Here is a 14,243-nt window from a genome sequence, read left to right as displayed (position 1 = left end):
TTCTTGGACCCCTTCCACAATCTGGAGGTTGTTCATGAACACATTTGTGGAATAACACAATTTTATACACCACTTTTGACTTCATCCATCTCAAAACCATCTCACATGTGACCCTGTACCCACAAAATGCTGTTAATGTTCATCAGTATTTTCTTTTTGGCCTTTAAAGGCTGATTTAAAAGAGCTTAAATTCAACTTCAACTCCAGGCTCTTCCCACTGTGTTTGTGAGGGGCTCCAGAGTGATACCGAAACTCAGCTTCATCCCAGTTTCCAGAAATGCAATTAAAGGACAAGGACAAACTGAAATCTTGGTGGAACAAGGAACTTTACCTTGAAAATAAAGTGGGATGTGGATATAAATCCCCCTGAAATGTCCAGCTCCACTTTTAGTCTCTTCACATGTATTAATACACATGTGAAGCAGTTTTCCATTTAAAATTGCATTCCCCAAAGTAACAAAGATTAAAAAATGGTGTACTAAATTAAAACAATATATTTGCAGAGTGGAATATGTCCTGCTATGCAGAGTCCCAATCTGCTTTATGAATTACATACAGCAGAAGGAAACATTTTCCAATGGAGAAGGAATCTACTCCAAAGATCAGCAGACCTAGCCAATCATTAACTGCTTTGTGAAGACCATCAGTGCAGACCTGGGCTTTCTGTTCCCAAAATTTCCCTAAAACACCTGTGTTGAGTGATCTAGAGGTGATTTCTTTTATAATACTTCAGTTACAAGTGTGCAAGACACCCTTGGGTTTTTTTCAAACCAGACAAAAACTTCCATGTGGTGTCCTGTTTGTGCATCCTACACACAAGTCTAGGAGGACTGAATTTACAGCACCAGGAATGCTGTATTTATACTTTACAAGTGTCATACAACCATTACAAAACACAGTCTTACTCTTAAAGCAAGCAGGAACTCCACTCCTTTCACAAATGCCATCTATGTCTGGTGGGAGCAGCTCATGTTTTGTTTTTATCAAATATAACAACTCTGAGCAGTGATTATAACCTATGAATTCTCTGTAAATCAGTCCCTCAAACTTCCATTTTAATGCACAAATAAACATGGCAATTTAACAACATGAAATTCAAGTTAACGCATGTTTTGAAAGCCTACACAAAATAAGAAAGAGCTCCAATCACAACCACCCAGAACATCCATCAGTGGTGCTGCTCTTCATTCAGGACAGTTCCATGGGCTGGCATTTGGTACCTAACACCTTAATTTCACCTTCTGAATAAACAATCTTCTCTAAAGATGCTGTCAAAAGTCTTTAGGAAAGTAGCAAACCCCTAAAACCTTTGCAACTTCTCTGCCAGTATCTTTAAATATCTAAGACCATGTTTTGTTGAAGACAAAATGTTTCAATAGTTCTTAATATTCAATGTCACAAACCCTGCACTCCAGGAGGAAAAACTGCTTACAAATATTTAGTTACTTACAACCAAGCCCTACTGTAACCTTACAAACAAGAAATTCATACTTTTCATGCTGTTGCAATGTTTCAGCTCCTCTGGCAAAAAGCAAATGTACACTTTGAAGTTCCTTGCAAACCAAACCAACACAACCAGCCTACATTTTGCTGCCCACTAGCAAATGACACTGCCAAGGCCAAGCCAAAACTATTTCAGTCAGACACTAACAGTGGAGATGAGATGCTGGCTTACAGCTAGACAACCTTAGCTCAAGATCCAGCCCCAGGAAAAGGAAAGGCATCAGATCACAGCATGCAGCAGAGCAGCAGGAAAGCATGGAGTGGGACTCGACTCCAAACGTACCTCGTGGGAAGGGTCCAAAGCTCTGCACACTTCCACTCCTCACAAGGGAAATCCAAGTGCAGGCAGGTTTGAATCACACACTGTGCCTGGCAGAGGGTTAGCTTGGCTGCCAGGACCAACACAGAGCACAGCAGAGGCATTCCCAAGGAAACAAGGATGTCCCAAGCAGAGGAAGAGGAGCACATGCAGGGCTGGGCATGCGGGGAGCCTGGGTGACCCTGCCTAGGCACTGACAGCTCCTTGAGTAGCAACCTCTTTTCATGGGCAGAGGCTCTTTAGATGCTTTTAAAGACAAAAACCCCACAGAACTCGACTCTGGCAAGGCCAGCAGCAGCTCCTGCTCTCAGCACAGAGCAGCAGGGCACACGTACCTTCTTGTGAACAACGGAGGAGGTGGAATTAATGGTGCTCTCGTCACTATGCATCATGACCAGCTCAGGGCTGCTCTCATCCAGGACCTCCTGCATGCTGCTCACACTGCTGCTCTGGCTGCCTGTGCTCACAGACATGCTGGGGATGGAATGGTTGCTGCCCAGACTGTCCATCTTCCTACTCAGGTTTGATCCATGCTCACTGTCCTATAAAACAAGGGGCATCAGTTACAGATCCTGCAGGAGATCTCCTGCCCAGCACGTGCCTGCAACGCCCAGAGTTTGTTTTAAAGGTGACTCTGCAGGCTTCAAGGGTCTTTGGGCATTATTTTGCCAACTGCACATCTCAAAGGGCTGCTTGGGTTCTGGAATGCTCCATCATATCAGGAAGGCAGCTCCTGCCTTTTCCCCTGCAATCTGCTCACATCAGGTTTCAAGCCAGTCTTTTTCCACATATCCCTAAGTGTGGGCATGGCTCTTGGCTTGACAGGAGACATCCAGGAATACTGGATGGCTGGTGGAAGGAGCCTCATAATTGAGAGAAATTATCCAAGTTTGAACTAAAACAATGCTTCAAGTCAGGATCTGCTATAACACATTTCCTGAATCAGAAAATATGTAGGACGATGAATCCATTTATTATTTTATATATTCTACATGGTGTAGAGGTTTTAACCTCCCAAGCAGTCAGCAATTCCATTTTATCAAGCTAAAAACCCCTTGAACCTTGTGTTTACAGCCAAGATAAAGGCAAGTGAAGAATCTCAGCAGCTGATTCAGACCAGCCTGCATTATTATAGGGGTTAAAACTTGGATATTTATGAGGAATCTTTGTCTGTGTAAGAGGTATTTTTGATTCTACAGCCAAATATTAGGAGTTAGCAGCCTTTCTTCTTCTTCCATACCCATAGGAGTACAGAAATGCCAGAGTATGCACTTAGTCTGGACTGATTGAGAGAATTTATGGAGTCCTTTGTAATTAACTAGTGGCACCAAAGAGGCTCGTAAGGAGCTCACAGTGAGGACAGAACTCTGAACATCCTTCAACTCCTGGGGTGAAGCAGCCTTGACTCACTAAAATGAGCAGCCTGCTGCTGCATCCAGTTTGCCCTGGCCTCTGAAGGGAGCTTGGGGAGAATTCCATTACAAATCAATTAACAGGGAACTCATTTTGCTGGAGACCGACAGAAAGATAAAATTGAGACTTGACAGATTTGCCTTTGATTGTGTGATTATTTCTTAAGCAATCAGCAGATCATTCAGAGCCTGAGTGAGAGCACTTAAAATCCAGAATAATACTATTTTACAGAGAACACAGGGGAATGAAAATATTTTCAGGATGCTTATGTAGAGTTGCAGAAGAAATCACATAATGAAGGATCTGAGGCTGTGTCATTAATGAATGTTTATGCAGGAAGGACAGAGATGAGATTCCATATGTAACCTGGCTTCCTGACTTCAACTTTCACCTTCTTGGGAGGGCTCTGAGGAAAGCATTAGTAATATTTTGCATGTTAAAGATTTTTAAGGCTCATCTTCCACCTTAGAAAGCCCAAGGTAGAAGAAGGAAGTGCCTGGTGGCATTTCCAGTGGGGCAGGTTGTGTCCCCAGCTCAGCAGGAACTGCAGCACGTGCTGGCTCTGCTCTCCCTGCCCAGTTAGTGACACACACACACGAGCAGTGACACCTCCTGTGCTGGGACAGGGCTCAGGGGTCAGTGCAGAGCATGCTGTGCACATGCAGAGTGTCAGCTGCATCCCTGCCCTCCCTGCAGGTACTACAGCTCTTCTCAGGAGTGGGGACAGCAGGAACAGAGACACACCTTGGAGCCAAACACCACCAGTGTTTCCTGTTGAGCTGCAAGTGCTTAACAGCCAAGTGGGAAATCATTCCCTGGCACTCTGCTGACAGCTTGGCACTTGTGGGGAGAGAAACTGGGAGGTTTCAGGGCACAAGTCTGACAATCCCCCAGTCCCCAGCCAAGCTCCAGATCTGGAAGCTGGAGGGGACCTTCAATCACAGCAGCTGCTGTTCTTGCTCCTTGGGGGCATCTTCCCAAAGTGCCAGTCCCCTCCTCCTGCAGCTCCACCTGAGACCCACGTGCCCATTTCTTCAACCAGTTTTGCTCTCAAGGAGCATTTGACACCCCCAAACCTCAAACCCAAGCCCCTGAAGATCCTCTGAGCCTGGGCACCTTGCTGTGTGTTATTGCCTCACTCCACTGGAGCAAAGGAACACAGACATCAGTCTGTCTGTCAGTGTTTTTCATTGAGAAGCAGTCATGGATTTATTTATGCACTTGCCTGCACCAAGTGACATTAATTTCCATCTAAGTTCATCAATTGAAAAATGACTGGTTTCCTTCTCTCAGCCACAGTTAGGGTCAATTATCATACACTGATTAAGTGGCTTGTTTATTACAAGATTTAAACTGAAGCTGCATTTTAGCTCTTTAACCTTTTTCTTCCTTAACATTAAAGAATTTAAAAAAAATAAGTCCTACTAATTCAGTGATTTGCTTTTCAGCTCATGAGAGGCCAATTACTTTACAGTAAAGTTATGGTAATTGAAAAAATATTAACATTAATGGAGTTGTTTTGACTGTGCAGATGAGAAAGAAAAGCTTGGGCTGTCAAAGACCCTCCTCCACACAGGCTGGGAGCCACTTCTCACAGAGAACCTCCCTCAGAACGAGTTTCTTCCCTAAGGCTTCCAGAAGAAAGGGCAGCACTGGGAAAAAATCCAAAGTTCCACATATACAGTAATTGGCAGCTTTAACACTGAGCAAGGACTACTTTCACTCATTGCCCTCTCCTGCCTCTCTGCTGATCCAGATGAGATTCCAACAGCATTCCTCACCCAGGCTGTGCTTGTTCTGCCACCCTAAGGACAGGAACACCTGAAATGACTGGTAACAGTGTGAATGGGGTGACAAACCATTCCCAGTACCTCCTCCTCCTCCTGGGACTCGTTCAGGGGGCCATTCCGTGTCTCCTGGAAGAGGATTTTCTTCATTTTCCGGTACTGCAGGTTGTCCAGCTCCCTCACTGCATCCTTGGTCCTCTGGATCAGGTCTAGGAGCACCCTGGGCGGCCGCTCCCGGCGGACAAAATCGTGCTGGGGTAGAGGAGACAGAAATCTCACTGGGGTGAGCTCTGGGGCTCAGCTGGGACCATGGGGGGACTTGTTAAAGGAGACAGAAATCTCACTGGGGTGAGCTCTGGGGCTCAGCTGGGACCATGGGGGGACTTGTTAAAGGAGACAGAAATCTCACTGGGGTGAGCTCTGGGGTTAAACCAGGGACAGTGGGGAACTTGTTAAAGGAGATAGAACATCTCACTGCAGACTCAGGGGACACTGGGGGACTTGTCAGACCCCTAAAGTGACACCTCCCATTCTTGCAATTTATCTGTTCATATTCAATAACTGGTAATAGCCTTTCTGAAAGGCTCCTAACACACTGAGATCCTGCTAGGGTCAGGTTTTCTGAGCTCTCCAGGCTGCACAGATGATTTGTCCCTTCCTGAGTGGGTTTACTCAAAACACACAAGGTGACACTTCAAACCTTGGAGGCACAGGAATTAACAAAATGTATCCAGAACAAAGAAGAATCAACCTGCAAAGATTTATCCTGCATCCATCTATTCCAATTCACACATAAAACCAGCAAGGAGACCACAAAGTTTATTTATACCTAAAACTTTTGTAGCCAGAGTTGAAATCAAATCAGGCTCCTGCCAACTCCTGCACAGGTTTTAAGAGCAGACTTCATAAATTCCTTAATGGTATTTAGGAACATGATTAAAGCCTCTTCTCTGATTTATCAGATACATTCTCCTGCACTGTACAGCTGGCAGTGGATATGAAAGTCTCCAGCTTTCCCATTTAACCTTGGCTAAAGCAGACAACCTGAGTGAACACTTGCCAATGCTTTTATGGGATCCCTACAGCTGGGTGTGCTGCTTAGTAGTTCCCAAGAGGGATGGCTTCAGGGCACAAACATCCTCTGCATGCTTGTAGAAAAACAGAAAAATGGTGAAAACAGAAAAACTGGCAATGGAAAAAAAAGAAAATTGGGTGAAAAAGAGTTGTTCTCTGCTGCACATTGCAAATCCACCAGGGGCTTTTGTTAGAGCCTCAACAGCTGGACCCACCTGCAAGGAAATTCTCAGGAGGGTCACCCCTGCCTGCTCAACCTCCCAGCTCTCCTGTGGGCTCACTCAGGAGTGAACTCATGCCCTGGAGCTGGAGTGAGCAGCACACGGAGCCCCAGCCACCCTAAAACAGGAGCCTTCAACAAAAGGGCTGAAAGGATGAGCTAATCATCTTTTAATGATTTGTAAATAAACAAGGAAAGCATCATGCCACAAGCTGATTTCTCGTTTTTAATTGAATTCAAACTGCTGTGCATTTGAGTTTTGCTGCTGGGGACAGCCAGTCATTTCAGTACCCAATTTTGCTTGTAGTGATGGTGTTTATTTTTGAATCAGAGCTAAAAGTTCTTAACATCATTTCACACAGAAACAAAATGAATCATTTCTGCTCCTCAATGCAGATAACCACCATTTATTTCTCTGTGAACAGTAACAATCTGCAGCTTATTTATGATGAGGAAAAAAAGGAACCCATTTTTATCTCATTGTAGATCATTTTTAGAAAGCAGCAAAGCATTTGGAACCATGATCCTGAACCTAAATCCATTCTATGTGTGCACTCAAATATAAAATGTGACCATGTGAAAAGCGTAGGGCAGACATAAATATAAATAAAATATAAATATAAAATATGGAATAGACAGGATTTCACACTCAGATCTCAGCTCTAATTGTTTGTACAGACTCCAACCTAAGGTACTCCTGAAATGACATCCTTCAATGAACTCAGCCTGTTCCTAGAGAGCAGCAAGGCTGCCAATCCCCAGGAATGAATCATTCCAAAACTCACAACATAAACCTATTAGCTGGTCAGGGTGCTACAAGTAGAACCAGGGAACAAAACACTGATTATTTGCCACAGCACAAATGTACCACAGGAAATAAAAAAAATATACCAGGTGCCAAAGGGAGCACAAACAGCTCCTTCATCATTTACCTGGAGAGGTCATTGGCAGCCAGAGGGAGAGCAGGGCTAATAATCAACTTTAAAGAAAGGCAATACTTAAAAGAAAAGCCTGATGGAAAAGGGGCTGGACAGGATTTCACATCCCCCTACCTTCTAATGGAAGGCTGCTCCTCAATCCCCCAAAAGCAAAGCTCTTGGAGCTGTAAACAGTTCCTCTATTTCCCAGGTAAACTGAACCCACATGACTTAAACTGGAACTGATTCATGATTCACTGACAAACCCTTGGCAAACTCTACACACATCACTCCAGGTCCCCCTCCTACAGGCTCTTGGCAATTAGGGACCTGTAACAACCCTTTCCAAAGTGATCCAGTTATTTCCAAAATGAGTTTAATTAATTGGGTTCAGTATAGAAACCACTAAAAGGATTTAAACAACTTTTGGGTCTGGTGGTTTGATTAGGGGAGGAAGTCAGCTTTGGCCTATCCCCTTAATGCTATTTTTAACTGCAAAGGGTGATGCATGAATGGAGGGGAAAAGAAAACAAAAAAAGCCCAACCAAAGAGTGGATTTTTGTAAGGGCAAATACTTGTTCACCATCTTTACAATTATTTTGGTAGACAAACAGATTTCCCCCCAGATTTCTGGAAAAGATTTGACAAATTACCCGTAACAAATCTGTTGATGATGGCCTTTCCTGAGGTATTTTCTGTAAGCAGTAATCAACAAATCCCCTAAAGGAGTCTGACCTGCAAAATCAAAAAATAAAATAAAATTTTAAAAAATCTAAATTAAAAAAAGAAGCTCAGGATCTGGAATATATTCAAACTTATCAGTGCAAAGCAAAAGAAAAACGTTGACTGGTTTGTTCTTAAGTTCTAAGGCAGAGAAAATAACTGGGATTTTCCAAATTCTAAGTTGATCTCATCAATTCTTTCCCAGTTAAAGGCTGCTGAAACAACATGGACACACAACTATCCCCAAGTACAAACTGAAAACCAAGGGAGAACTACATGTACCAGTCACTATTTTTGATTTTACTTCAACTGCTTAAAAACAAAGGACAGTGGAATTATTGGGAACTCCAGAAATGCACTCACTGATCTCTAAGGTTACAGAGGGAGCCCTGCCTCGATGCTCAGTTCAACACTTGAGGCTTTATTTGAGGTTTTAACCCAGCTGGAAAGAAGGAAACTGATTTTTCTGGTGTCACTGGACTGAAAAGGAGCACAAAAGGCACTTTGGTGACTCCAAGAGAGCAAAGAGGGCACTGTAAACAAGGGCTTGCAAGCCAGAGCACTGATGTGGTGCTGGTTTATCCACAGCTGCCTCTGCTCTGCACTGCAAACCCTGCACAGAACCTGGGGACCACACTGCAGGCAGCAGAGCAAGCTCCTGGAACCTTGAAAAATGGCCAAACCAGAGAGGATGAAACAAGGAAACTGGAGTGCTCTTGATGCAGTGATCAGCAATTAAACAGCTGTGCTGCTCAAATGGCCAGCAGAGCAATGGGGGAACTCCACACCTCACCAGGAGCTTTTGTTTCAAGCCTTCTGCAGCCTCTGCCAAGCATCACCCAACAGCAACACTCCAGCCCTGGGAACTGAGCACAGGGAGCATTCACTGGCCACAGAGCTCTGAGGGCTTTTGGAGTCCTCCACTGACAAAAATATCCAATTACCTCCACATTCTCCTCCCTTTCTCCACATTTCAGCTGCACAGCTGCCCTAACAACTCTTCTGCCAAGAGATCTTTGGGAGCTGGAAACTTTGCTGATGTTCAGCCATGGCTGGTTTAACACATCTGAGAGTATCTGGATTCCTACAGCAGCTACACCCCACAATTAACACCTCCACACTTTCAGACTGTAAAACAGCCAGAGTGACAGAAGGTCAGAATTGAGCTAGCATACACAAGATTTGAGAACACACACCAATCACTGCACTGCAGCCAACATGTTCATTGTCACAGGGCATTTTCAGGGAAATAAACAACAAAAATCAGCTTTTAATGCTTCTCTTACCATTCATTTGATTGTAACCTAGGGGAATCGTTCTGGGCTATGTGATATAAGGCACTCATTGCATTCATGTTGAAAAGTGGAGGCTTCCTTTCAGCTGGAAAGAGAAAAGAACAGAAAGGTGTGATGAAGCTGGCTGGAAAGAAAGGAGAAATGTATGGAAGTATGAGCAGGGTATCACTGCTAAATCAATACCCAGTGCTGTTGCCATCACACTTAGGCCAATTACTTTAATATTCCAAGTTAGACCAGCACACCCACTCAAGGAAAGCTGCTTTTCACTTGAAGAGGGATGACAACATCCAAAGAGAGCAGGAGAAAAATTATAAGGAAGAGTTTGCAGTAAATTTTACTTGAACTGCAACATCTCACACCTGATCTGCTGTGGCAAAATCAGCTGAAACTGGGGCCAGAACATACTGTATCAGTCCCCAGAGATGTTTGATGCACTGCTGGAACATGTGGATTACAGGAAAAAGTGGCTGCCTGCCTCATTTGTCACTGCAAGTGGGACAGGTTACCCAGTTAACTGGCCAGAAGTGCCATGAACTCCCTCTCTCTGAAATCCTCCCCAGTCCTTGCACCCAGAGGGCACCTGGCCAGCAGCCCCTGACCTCTCAGGAGGGCAGAACTCACAGTTCTGGGGGAGGCTGGTTCTCACCAGGGTCAGAGATCTCCTCCCACTGCTGCCTGAGCTCGTGTTCACACAGGGAATCATGCAAAGTTTGAAGTTTAAAAAGTTTAATGCTTCTCAAAAGGGTATTTTTAAAGAAAGCAAATCCATCATCTTTGAGGTTCCTGAGTCAAAAGCTCCACAGAAATGCTGGTACCAAGACTGTGTCTACAGGGGGTTGCAGAGTCTCCTGCTGCTGTGATTTACTCCTTGGGAGGCTGTGACACACCCAAACTCCACACAAACAAAAACCATTGGCCATGCACAACAACAGAAGCCTAAAACTTCCAATTCTGGCACTCTTTATGTCAAAATACAGACTGTGTCAGCATGCTGGCACATGAAATACAGCCATGTTAGTTACTGGTTATCTACACCATCTCAATTCTGGAGACAACACTTCTTCTGCACATCCCCCTCTTTGTTATCTCACACATTTCTGCTGATTAAACATTCCCCAATGACATTGTCAGTGAACTCACCCACATAATAAATTATTGGTGTACTGCTGTTAAGTAGAATCCATAGCAAGACTGATTTTTGAAAATAATCTACTCAGCACATGCAGTGTCAATATTCAAACTTGAAACACACACTTAGAGTCTGCTCTGTGTACCTGCCATCACATCCACCTCTGCTCCAGGCTCTGTGGGTGTGCATCATTTGCCCTCTGAAGTGCAAACCCTTTTCTTCTCTTCCCATAAAGAACCTGTCCACAATGATTCTTGGCACAAACTTTTCAGCTCAGACTGAAGAGTTTTGTTCCAAAGAGCAGGGAATTAAAGAAGAATTGAAAATTAAATGTAGGTCCCTTCTGACACACAATCCTTAGGACACCAGTTCCCTTGGCACAACAGCTGGGACAACTTTCTCAGAGTGCAGCTTGGAAAACACAGATGGCAAACCATGGTTTCCTCTCACTCAAGAGCAAAATGCTCTGGCTCTCCAGGGAATAACTGAGCACACCAGACTAGCATGAAAGCACAGTGCATCAGTGACTGGCCAGCAGAAAAAGACTGAACTCAACTGTCAGGGTGCTCCAAGACATTTTAAAGGGGAAAACTGATGAGGAATAAGGGCCTTCCCTTTTTGCAGGAGTTCCTAACACACTGCAGAGTTAATTACCCATCTCAGCTGTTACCCAGAGTTAATTTGCCACCTCAGCTGTGTATTCACTCACCTAACTCGATGCATGTGATCCCCAGAGACCAAACATCCACCTTCCCATCGTACTGCCCCTCGTCCATCGCAAGGATCACCTCTGGTGCCATCCTGCCAAGCACAGAGCAAAGGCTGGGTCAGGGACACACAGGGACACTCCAGGCACACCTGCTGAGGTGGCTCCAGCCCCTAGAGCAGAGCCACAGACCAGCAGAGACAGCAGGGAGCTGAGGAAGAGTCTGCTGGAATGGAACAAGCTCTGACCACAGCAGCAACTTGTCAGAGGGGGGAGAAGCAAAAGAGGAAAGGGGGCAGAAAGAGAGAGGAAAGAGGAGAGAAAAGAACAGGAAAGGGGAGAAAAAAAGAGGAAAGGGGGAGAGAAAAGAAGGGGAAATGGGGAGAGAAATGAGCAAAGGGGGAAAAAAGCAAAAGAGGAAGGGGGGGTGAGAAAAAAAGGGGGAAAGCAGAGGAAAAAAAAGGAAGGGGGGAAAAAAGCAAAAGGGGAAAGGGACAGAGAAAATAAAGGGGAAAGGTGGGGGGGAAAGGAAGGGGAAGGGGGGGGGAAGAAAAAGGATTAACCCAATCATTTTCCTGTTAGCAGAACACAGTGGCACATGGGAGACCCCCTATTTCCAAAGGCACTGCAGCTGCAGGTTGACAGCAAGGGCTGGGAGAGCCCCAGAGGCACCCCCTGCACCCTCCCCCAGGCTGCCCCTTGGCACACCAGGAGCATTTCCAGCAGACAAATGCAGCCTGTGGGTGCAGCTATGAATGGAACAGGGAAACTGGGAACAGTGGTGGTCCAGGATAAAGGGATGAAGTGGGGACAGAGAAGCAGCAGGCCCAGCCTGCAAAAATTCAGCCTCTTAAATTGTGTTCTTCCAAAAAAAGGCTTCCTGCCAAACAGCCTCATTCCAAGGCTGAGCCATGGTGACCTCCCAGCATTGCCTGGGGCCTCTGCCACAAAATCAGTGGAGCATGGAGCTGTGCTGGTCCTCAGTGCTGGGCATGCCAAGGAACTCGGGTGACCCTTCAGCAATTCCTTCAAAACAGGAGTGAAGTAGCTGTGTGACTTCCAGTCAGACTAACAGGATCCCCTTTCTCTGTGAATGCCCCAGTCCCATCCCCTGTGCCAAGTGTGAGGTATTTCTAATCCCCTTTCTCCATGAATGCCCCAGTCCCATCCCCTGTGCCAAGTGTGAGGTATTTCTAATCCCCTTTCTCCATGAATGCCCCAGTCCCATCCCCTGAGCCAAGTGTGAGGTATTTCTAAGCCAATGGCACTGCAAGAGTGGAGCCATTTCCAAGCACTGCACAGCCCAAACCTCTCCTTATGGACCCTGAGCAAGGACAGACTTCCTGAAGATCTGGACACAGGGATGTCAGGAAAACTGCTTGGCCAATGAAGATTTTATCCAGGTATTGTTATTGAATTGTGAAGCACTGGAAAGGGAAGAGAGCAGCTCTATAAAGGACTGAAGCACTGCAGGCTTCACTCACCAGTAAGGCGTTCCCACAAAAGAGTTGGCAGGGGAGACTATAGATGCAGACCCAAAATCAGCGAGTTTCACTTGACCTGGTTCTGTTAGAAGAATATTTCCAGCTTTAATATCCCTTTAAGAGAGGAAAAAAAGGTAATTCAGCATGATGCAAACTCTGGGTGAGATGTTTTTGTCTGCAATTTGTAATGCTGGGACAGAGACACAGAGAGGAATTCCCTGACAGTGGTGCAGCAGCAAGCTGAGAGTAACCTCTGCTCCCCCATTCCCTGGGCAGCACTGCTTCAAAAGTAATATTATGGAATATTTCACCCACAAGTGCTACATCCCAACACTTCTGCTGCAGGATAAGTGCTGAAATCTTGTGTGTGCAAGAATGAACACCTCAAAAGTACAAGAGAGACAGCACAGGCTGTCACCTCCCCTGTCACCTCCCCTGTACAACAGCCAAAGGGATGGAGCACTTCTCCCACAAGGAAAGGCTGAGAGAACTGGAATTGTTCAGCCTGGAAAACAGAAGGCTTCAAGATGACCCAATTTGGCCTTCCATAACCTGAAGGGAACCTACAAGAAAGATGGAGAGGGATTTATTCCCTTTTTACAAGGATAGAGAGCTAGGACACAAGGAATTGCTTCCCACTGACAGAGAGCAGATTAAATAGGAAATCAGGAAGGAGTCCTTCCCTGTGAGGGCAGTGAGACCCTGGCACAGGTTGTCCAGAGCAGCTGTGGCTGTCCCTGGATCCCTGGCAGTGCCCAAGGCCAGGCTGGACAGGGCTTGGAGCCACCAGAGACAGTGGAAGGTGTCCCTTCCCATGGATGGGGTGGCACTGGATGAACTTTAAAGTCCCTCCCAAACCAAACCATGCTGTGATTCCACACCACGGCTCAACAGCCACATCAGGAATCAGCAACATATCTGCCAGCCTTGAATTAAATAATAATTTAATTATTATTTACATTAAATAAAATAATTTTAATTGCAATTAAATTATAAAAACCCCAAGAATTCCCTCATTTTCCACCCCCGGCACGATCAGCCGCGCGGGGGCTGCAGTGCCGCCCCCTCGCCACCAGATGGCGCCCCCGCGCCAGGTCCCCGCGCGGGGCCGGACCCGCTCCAAAATCGCGTCTCCAACCCCAAAATCCCACCCCCAACCCCAAAATCCCATCCCCAACCCCAAAATCCCATCCCCAACCCCAAAATCCCGTCCCCAACCCCCAAATTCTGCCCCTTCTCCCTGGGCCTCGCCATTCCCACTGGCAGAGGAAGCTCTCGCTGGGGCTGTGGCAGCAGCCCGGCGCCGCTCCCCGCCCAGGCATGGGAGCCCTCCCGCCTGCCCCTCTCTGCCGCAGCAGCCACAGACGCAGGGATGTGTCGCTGCTCCTCATCGCTGGGTGAGCAGCTTGGCCTCCCCAGCTCAGCAGGGAGAAGCCGGAATACCCTTTGTACCCTTTGTTCGAAATCCAGGTCACAGAAGCACGGCAGAGCTGGGGTTGGAAGGGACCTCTGGAGATGCCCCAGCGCCAGCCCCTTGGAGCAGTGACACGGTTTGGAATGTCCCCAGAGAGGGAAAATCCACACCCTCCCTGGGCAGCTGCTCCAGGCTCTGCCACCTTCCATGGCAAAGTGCTTGGATTTCTCCTCAGGTAGTTTTATCCTTGACTTAC

The 14,243-nt window shown here is 46.2% G+C and overlaps 1 protein-coding gene across 2 annotated transcripts in view; it reads right to left on the bottom strand.

Annotated features, from left to right (window-relative positions):
* Nucleotides 1–14,243, bottom strand: part of TAOK3 (TAO kinase 3) — a 77,639-nt gene that overhangs the window by 22,933 nt on the left and 40,463 nt on the right. The window contains exons 8-13 of one of the 2 annotated variants that reach the window (XM_059863567.1): nt 12,574–12,687; nt 11,093–11,184; nt 9,243–9,336; nt 7,887–7,968; nt 5,107–5,274; nt 2,158–2,364 (exon numbers count right to left, since the gene is read on the bottom strand). In XM_059863567.1, coding sequence (XP_059719550.1) covers nt 2,158–2,364; nt 5,107–5,274; nt 7,887–7,968; nt 9,243–9,336; nt 11,093–11,184; nt 12,574–12,687 — 757 coding nt within the window. The remainder of the gene's footprint in view (nt 1–2,157; nt 2,365–5,106; nt 5,275–7,886; nt 7,969–9,242; nt 9,337–11,092; nt 11,185–12,573; nt 12,688–14,243) is intronic. The other variant, XM_059863568.1, reaches the window with a different exon arrangement.

This window comes from Haemorhous mexicanus, chromosome 19, assembly GCF_027477595.1.
Source record: "Haemorhous mexicanus isolate bHaeMex1 chromosome 19, bHaeMex1.pri, whole genome shotgun sequence".
Taxonomy (NCBI): domain Eukaryota; kingdom Metazoa; phylum Chordata; class Aves; order Passeriformes; family Fringillidae; genus Haemorhous; species Haemorhous mexicanus.
The sequence above is the reverse complement of the archived record's forward strand: the minus strand, read 5'-3'. Positions and strand labels throughout refer to the sequence as shown.